The sequence below is a fragment of the Hermetia illucens genome, chromosome 4, assembly GCF_905115235.1.
Source record: "Hermetia illucens chromosome 4, iHerIll2.2.curated.20191125, whole genome shotgun sequence".
Classification (NCBI taxonomy): domain Eukaryota; kingdom Metazoa; phylum Arthropoda; class Insecta; order Diptera; family Stratiomyidae; genus Hermetia; species Hermetia illucens.
Genome location: NC_051852.1, coordinates 167,367,775 through 167,376,293, shown reverse-complemented (window position 1 = coordinate 167,376,293; position 8,519 = coordinate 167,367,775). Strand labels below are relative to the sequence as shown.

The 8,519-nt window shown below is 40.8% G+C and overlaps 1 protein-coding gene across 1 annotated transcript; it reads right to left on the bottom strand.

The window, feature by feature from the left end:
- Nucleotides 1–6,443: 6,443 nt before the first annotated feature.
- On the bottom strand, nucleotides 6,444–8,033 carry LOC119654150 (probable asparagine--tRNA ligase, mitochondrial). The gene is given in 3 exon segments (XM_038059313.1): nucleotides 6,444–6,775; nucleotides 6,853–7,455; nucleotides 7,518–8,033. Coding segments are annotated over 3 exon segments (1,374 nt in total). The 3' UTR covers nucleotides 6,444–6,520.
- Nucleotides 8,034–8,519: the final 486 nt, after the last annotated feature.

Here is an 8,519-nt window from a genome sequence, read left to right as displayed (position 1 = left end):
AGCGTTCGTGTGGTGTTAGTTGGAGAAGTTGCTCGCGGTTGAAGACCTTGTGGTTCCCCTTGCATACTCTGCAGCACTCGCCAGAAGTAGATGATACCAAAGATGCTGACTTAGCCTTGGGGTGCTTCTCCTTGCCCAATGCCTCCAATGACTGAAACCTTGTTGCGAGAAACGCATCGATAGTCTGTACCTCGCGTGGACGCCGGAGTGACTGCTCGTACAAAGTATGTGTTGCTCTGTCGAGTTTTTTGAGCAAGAGATGGAGAACAGGCACTCTTTGGGCGTGTCATGAAATCCCTTTATGGATAAGGCGGATTCATTAACAATCGCTGGTTGTGTTACCAATCTGTCGATTAGTGATGAAACCAAGAGTCGTTGGTTATTGTATCGTGCCTGTAGGGTTTCCCATGCAATTGTGTAGTTGCCATCAGAGAGATGGAGATGACGAATCAGGCGTTCAGCTTCACCAGTGACGTTGTTCTTTAGATACCACATCTTCTGAGTATCGCCCAGTGGTTGAGCGTGGATCATTTGTTTGAACAAGTCGTGAAACTGCTTCCACTTCAAATAATCACCATCGAATTTGGGTATGGTGATCTTTGGTACATTAACTGCAGCCGGTGTAGTGTGCACGACTATGACTGGTCTTCTTTCTAGGCAGTATTGAGATATGTACTTGGCGTGTAGCCAAGCGCTGTCACGTCGTCGGCACTTTCACATATGTCTTGATGCAGCCCCCGAGCATCGTCCCAGAAACGATGGAGTATGGACAATTTTACCTCATAAAATTGCCTCGGTTGTCCGACTTCTATGCTGTCAATCCCATTGATGAGGTGTACTATTGATTGTATAATAACACCTTGCCGCCTGATGAGATATTTGATGCGTTGTTTGTCAGGTGTAGGGGAATCCATTTCCTCCAGTGGTGCATTTGGGGTTTTGAAGTGCTGAACGTCATCCTTCGCCTCTGTTGATACGGCTGATCCGGATGGTGACGATGCCTCCAAATTATGCAGGAGTTGCTGGATGTTCCTTTTCACCTTTATGTATTCCGCACTGACCTTGGCGAAATACTGTTTCTCAAAGTACGGATGCTGCGAATACGTCCCAGCATGAGGTTCCAGCTCTGTGTTGTTGATGTTGAAGGTTGTCCACAACTGCTCCAACTGCTCGAGCTTGGCCCTCAGGTATTCGGGAGTTTTCCGACTGGATGGGTCCTTCCGATAGTTTGTAACAAGGCGCTGGAACTCATACCCCAACTCCTTTTGCTTGCTTGCAATGAGATATAGTTGCGATTCCTCCATCAGGATGTCTGAAAACGACGAAACTTACCAAAGTTTATTAAACGTGACGTATCACGTCGGGGTCACCAAATGTTTAGGAAGTCGCTGGCTTCCTTGTCAGACGGCGTTTCGTCTGGCAGTGAATTCAATGTGTAGAAGAATACTGATAATTTTATTTTTGAACAACTTAATTTATACAAAGCAAACTTACAATTATTTGCTGACACCTTTGAGAATTATTCCAAATTGTTATCATGGTTTCAAATTTGTCTGAGAATTTTTAGTCTAGTCTAAATGGTTTGTCTAGCTATCAGGTAACATGAATAAGATGGTACGTGTTGATTCAAGTGAATGTAATATGATGATTATGAGAATGGAATGTTTGAATGTTACATGATCATTATGAGAATTTGTATGTGAATGAAAAATGCTTATGGTGTACAAATTTATAAATGATAGATTATTAGAATAAATGATAACATAGATTATCAGGGATAATACTAAATGATAGATTATTAGACATGAAGTATTTGAAGTATCCTTCCAATTTGAGGAATATTACTAGTCATTTACTCCATGGAAGAATGAAGCATAAAAGGAAAAAGTATCAAATGGAGACTCTTATCTTATGATGCGAAATGGACCTCTAACTAGCTTGCGGTATACAGATTATAATGAGTGAGTCAGCTGGCCATGGTCCAAAACCACCCTGTGTGGGCGAAGTCAACAAAGAGAGGGAAGCCATCGTAAAAAACCTAAAAATTCCGCTTTAACTACTTGAGTGAAAGCCAATTGGGTTCTTCGTCCGATACCGGCATTCCTTTATCAACACGACGTTTAAAATTCAATCTCTAGGTCTTTCATTCAACCGAAATCCTTCTACTTTAGTTTTTTTCCTTTTCCTCTTATTCCGAATTTACAGGAAAACTATGTCTCTCCGGTACCGAACCAACTCCCCGAACCAGTTGACTTGCCGGTTCATCTTCCTGCCCTATGTGCCGCTAACTTTTCGACCCATACCTTCAATCTAAAATTTCTCAACATCTGGACCGACAAAAGTCTCGAATTTTTCTATAATTTGTATGAGGCCATCCCAACCTGGAATTGGTCTCATTACAAAACTAAAATCACCACAGAATCCCTAACGCCATGTGCATAACATGTTGCATTAGCTAGAAATAAATGTTAGAAATTCATATAACAATATGCAGCATGCGCAGGTCTATGTTATAATAACAACAAAAAGGTTAATGTTCTTTTATGGAATATGCGGAAACTGTAATAACAAAATGGATTTGCCGATGGTTAAACAACCATCCTTACTGGCCAGAGATGACCAAGAAGGAAGAGCTAACCCAAAAACCTAAAAAATATGGCGAAATTAACCCTGAAGTCTGCCCGCAAACATTGAAGCTCAATCGAAGCGCTCCGTCGACACGTGCTTGGACGCCTCTTTGCTAGCCAAACTCGGGAATGTGGGAAGGGGGAGGGCCTTTTGAACAATTCGATCCCTCACGGGTCATTGTACAAAATTCACGTGTCTCTTCCGGTGCGTGGGTCCGCACCGGATCTTGAAATATAATTCCAGCACGGGAATTCCTGTGCACCTATCGAAATACCAACACGCGAACTAAACCTGAAAACAAAAACAAACAAGTCAGGAAACAGGAAGCTGGACGCTTCAGGTATGAAAGATTTTGTGTATTCCTTTCATTCGCTTTAGATTGCCTATTCGTTTCGCTTTCCTAATTTATCGATCTTGCGCAAAACCTACATGTTACTCTATCCCACGTTTCCCCAAAAACATTCTCTCTACTTTTTCACACTTGGTGGCTTCGTCTTTTTCGAAGGCGGAATCCTGTCTTCCGGCTCGGAATGGATGTCGTTGCTGGAAGCGCTCACTATAATCCTTAGAGAATTGTTGCCGGGAAATTTAGATCCGAGACGTGTCCGCGGCTCACAAGCAAAAACAAACCACCAATTTCAAAATACCGTATTAAATTATAATATAATAATAACATACATATATAGCCAGTCCTCGGTCTCGCTAATTTCGTGCAAAAATGCATTTTCATTCGCCTCAACCAGACCAACCGTTAGGCCTGCACTCCAAAATGTATGAACCGGGCAAGTTTGAGAAAAATTTTAGGGAAAGTTAACAGATGGTAGGTTTCGATAAATAAAATGATTAATGATCAACGAATGTCGGGGAGGGAAAGAGGAAATTGGGAGAAGTATGCTGGGGAAGGTAAGGAACGTTAAAATGGAAGAAAAGGGGAGAATAAGTTAAGAAGTTAAAAGTGATAGGTTTTTGTAAATAAATTATAAAAAGGAAAATAAAAACTGATAATTTTTAAATATTTGGAAACAAGTGAATGTCGCGATGGAAAATAGGAAATTGAAGGGAGGATAATGGAAGTGTTGAAGGAAGTTAAAGAAATGAATTTCTCGTCAGTTCGTCACCGGCCAAAGGGAAAGAAATGATGCAGATGTTGCAAAGCCTTGGACACTACAAGGTTGATTGCTCCGCGAGGAATTGTCCAATCGTCAGCAAATATTTACACTATCAAATTCATCTCCCACGCTATAAACCCCTGAACAATGTAAAACGGCCGAGACGAGAGAGAGTGGATGGCAGGTTCTCTGTGCCGTAAAACAGGGATTTGTGCGACCGGTTGACAACCTTATCACAGTATTGTCTTCAAACATGAAACTGAGCCGACGAATACGGCAATGGCAAAAAGACTACGAGTTTGGAACCTAAAACGTGATCTACCTGTTCAGAACTAGGACTCTCGAGCACTTATCGAATATATCGACAAATACAAACAAAAAATAAATTAAATGGAATGATGAGTCCATACATTCCGGCACCAATGCAGTGCAAAAATTGCTTCAAATTCAGCCATTCCGAAAAATGATGCAAAAATATCCCGCTTTTTTATTTTTGTTGTTCTACAGTTCACGACCTTACATTTTACTCTGCAATTAAATACACAGATTGCAAACGCATAGTGCTCAAAATAAAGAGTGTCCAGTATTCAAAAATCAATCATAGAATATGTAATGACAGAATAGGATTGGCGATGGTTAATGACCATCCTGAGTGGTCGGAGACGACCAAGAGGAGAGAGCTATCCCAAAATCCTAAATGAACCGTAAGGGAAGTGCTTGCACCATAGATTCGTCGAGCGTTTTCCGCTATACGCGCACGATACTGTACAGTGGGTCGCAGACCAGTAAAAAAATCCCTCACAGCTTCCCTTGATATCCTGGGACTCTCACACAGTTTAGTTCAAACCATGCAGAGATACACCATTCTCCATACATGCTTGATGTTACGGGGAGTTCTTGGCAGCTTCTCCTACTAACCCACCACCACCAGAGCCCTTTTTATCTTTTAATTAAGTAGGATCGTCCGAGCATAGACGCTTGCCACTTATTGCTAGTATTAGGTGAAATCCGGCTTCTGCCGTAATTGTGATGACTTGGAAATAAAAATGAAATAAATTTAAAATGATAATACCATAAAAAATATATACAAAAAAACATATAATAAAAAATAAAAATCCTTCACTCAAAGCTCCAGAATAGATGAACAAATTTTCCGTTACAAAAATTCGCATTGACGGTGCTTCTATGTATTATATATTAATTAATTCACTAATAACTCCGTCTATTTCATAAAAGCAAGCAGCCCCTACTTCTATTCAAACTATTGTCATTGTTAAATGTATAATACAACTTACTCCCAGATGCCTACGATTCTCCATACACATGATGGATCCCAATATCATCAAAGGCCTCCGTAACGCAATATATCAAGAACACACCTTTCAACCCACGTTAACCCGTACCAGCTGCCGTTCTTGCGTCATTCGAAACGAACCGAATCTTTTTCAAATCTAATGGATGCAGAGTGAGTGCAGATGCTACCCCTCTAGAAATTCCAACAACAAAATATTCTACGCCAGTAAATATATGGTGATCTATGGATCTTCCTTTACTTACTCCCAGGTTCTCTCACAAAGTGAAATTAATTTTTCGCCAATCTTAAAATCCATACTATCGAATAAAAGTGGGTCATGACCGTCACTACTCGGTATTTTACCCGAGCGCACACAGTCCCTTTTTTTTTTAATTTCTGGCCGTCTTCCAACGGCAACAACTCCCCAACCATTAGTAATGGTGTCCTCACCCATCAAAACTCAAAGTCAATGCACTTCCTTCAAAGACGAAAACGGATTTGCCTTGCTCCGTCCAGCTGACCTACTGCCAACCCAATCAGCCGGTCTCGGTCCCGCTAATTCCTACTCTTGCCGAAAATCCTCCTTCCCACCCAACTATACAAACGTTTATAAAGATTAGACTAGTAACTGCCAAAAAATGGCGTGACAAGTCTACAACGCTTATGAGAGTAAAATTTATTAGATGCACCCCCTATAGGGGATCTGTTAACTACCTAACTCGCCAAGCTTTTTGCGCGTCCAACTTTTTAGTGTTTCCGCATTCCTTGATGATATAAACGTTGTCCCATGTGATGCTGTGTCCTTCCTCTATGATGTGCCGTGTTACTATGGATTTCAGGGACGGGCTCTTCTTTCCCCGGTATATCTAAACCAATCTATTCTTTTGCCCTAAATAGCTCTTCTCCCGATCTGAACACGTCGCTTTATATGAGTTTTAGTTATTATAAGATATAGCAGAAACCTTCATCCACATTAAAATTCGAAAGCTCCAGTATTCAGACAATCTAAAGAATATGGGCGACAGAAGAATTCCCAGGCGCCTATTCAAAAACAAGTAGGAAGGTAGACAACCGCCTGGTAAACACGGAAACAGATGAAAGGACTCACTGGACAACGCAAGGTACTTGATGTTCGGTTCCGAAAATGGAAGACACGGTCCCTTGGCCGAGAACAGTAGCGACGAAAACGTTGAGGGCCAAGGACCAACAGGAGACTAGTGTCAAAGAAGCTAGTATCGCCGGTTGTTGTGTTACTTGGAGACTTTGGAAAGCAAGGACAGGAATTTGAAGAGGGGAATTTGTTAAGGAAGGGTTTGAGTTTTGGACCAGATAGATCCGACTCTACTGCTGTTCTTTCCCCACCCTTCTATTGGAGAAGAGAAAAATATCAATCGAAGCACAAATATCATTTCTAACAATCAATAATTTTATTAAAACTTTCACAATACAACAACCATTCTGCAGTACTAAAATTAATATATTTATAAAATTACATATTACAACTATGTGGCCAACGTGGAAAAGGTGCTACGTCCCGTATATTTCGTACACCTGTTAACAACTGCACAAATCTTTCAAATCCTATACCAAAGCCTCCAGTTGGTACATAGCCGAATTTCCGTAAATCTGCATACCATTGCAATGCCGGCGGAATACACGACACTATACGATCGTAATTGGCTTCACGCAAACTCCCCCCAACTAACTCACCGACCTGGGGCATAAGTAGATCAATAGCGTCAACCTGAAATGATGATAACATTTGATTACGCTTTTCACATAACCATTTTTGTTTTCAGAAAAAATATGTCATGTTTTTACCTTCGTTGAATCAATTTCAGAAATTTTCATATAAAACGGTTTCATTGATTTCGGCCATTGTGTAACGAAAACTGGACTATTCAGATGTTTCACTAGAAACAGTTCATGTTCTTTCGAAAGTCCCTCTTCGTATTTCAGCTCCTGTTTTAAGTCATCTTTGTGTCGCTTCAAAATCTCAATAGCGTCGTCGTACGTTAAAATTATCCACTTTTTCTCAAGAAGTGTTTTTAAATCAACATCTTTTTCAGCATTAGTCGCTTTACAAACGTCTGCATCCATTGCACATTTGTTCAGGACTTGTGTCGTTACAGTCTTCAGCAGATCTTCAATGAATGTCGTCAGATCAACGATATCGGAAATAAATGCTAGCTCTGCTTCGAGCATCTGAAACTCCGAGATATGCAAGGGTGATTTTGAATTTTCAGCACGAAAAGCTGGCATAAAAGTGTAAACATTCCCCATTCCCTGAGTTGCGGCTTCAAGCGCAAGTTGTCCTGATACAGACAGGTAAACCTTTCTATCGAAATAAGCCTCATCGGGGGATGTGCCCTCTTTCGCCATAGATTTTAGGAGTTGCTCATTGTCAGGCCTTACTAGAAACACCTGCATTACAGTAAAATCTTTCATTCACAATTTGGCTCATCAATAATTTCAAAAATAGTTACCTCACCAGCCCCTTCACAGTCGTTTGATGTTAAAACAGGAGTGTGGATGTGTAAAAAGTCGCGGTCTATAAAATAATCGTTGATATATTTCGTTGCCCAGTGACGAACTCGCAAAACAGCAGCGAATTTGTCTACCTTCGGCCTTAAATGCAAGTACTCCCTAACGTATTCAGGAGGATGAACTTGACGTGGGGTGAAGGGATATCCGTCCTTGATATCACATTTACATAATATATTCAGTGTGGTTGCTTTTATTTCGGCGTTGCCCTGGGGTGCTTGGCTCACTTCACCAAGTACTTCGACTGAGTCTCCTACTGCAGGCTTCATTGAATCACTACGTTCCGTAACTACCTGAAGGCATTTGCTTGAAGAGCCATCATTTATATCAAGAAATAAATTCTTTTTCATCTTTCGGATGTTTTGTATCCAACCCTAAATTGACGCAAATAAGTGAAACACTTTCCATGAGAACGAAAGAATGGAAAAATTACCTTGACCATAACTAATTCTCCGCATCTTCTTTGTTCAAATGATGAAATCCGACAAAAGGTATGCGCTAAACGAGCAAATGTTAAATTACTCAGGAATGACATCTTCCTATAAACACAATTTATTATTTATTTTATCGTTGAATATCAAATATGTATTTATATACATATATTTATATATACCCTATGCCGGACATAGCGCATTAACCGCTATTGAACCCTATCAACATGTTTCAATCCCATCAATGATTTTCGGAGAAGCTTGCACTTTCCCTCCCCTACTCTACGCCGCTGGTTTAATTACAGCACCGGTAGAAAATTAGCGCAGACAAGCCTTGAAATAAGAGTATATCCAAATCACGACCACCTGCAAACTCTTCCTAGTCTGGTATACTTAGTGAAACCCGTGGTAAGTGTGGCAGCTTTTGTTTCCCTTTGTGACGGAGGAGCTCCGCCGGTAAGCGTCCATCAGATGATAGTCCCTTTCGAGGCCGATGTCAGCATCTCTTTTATT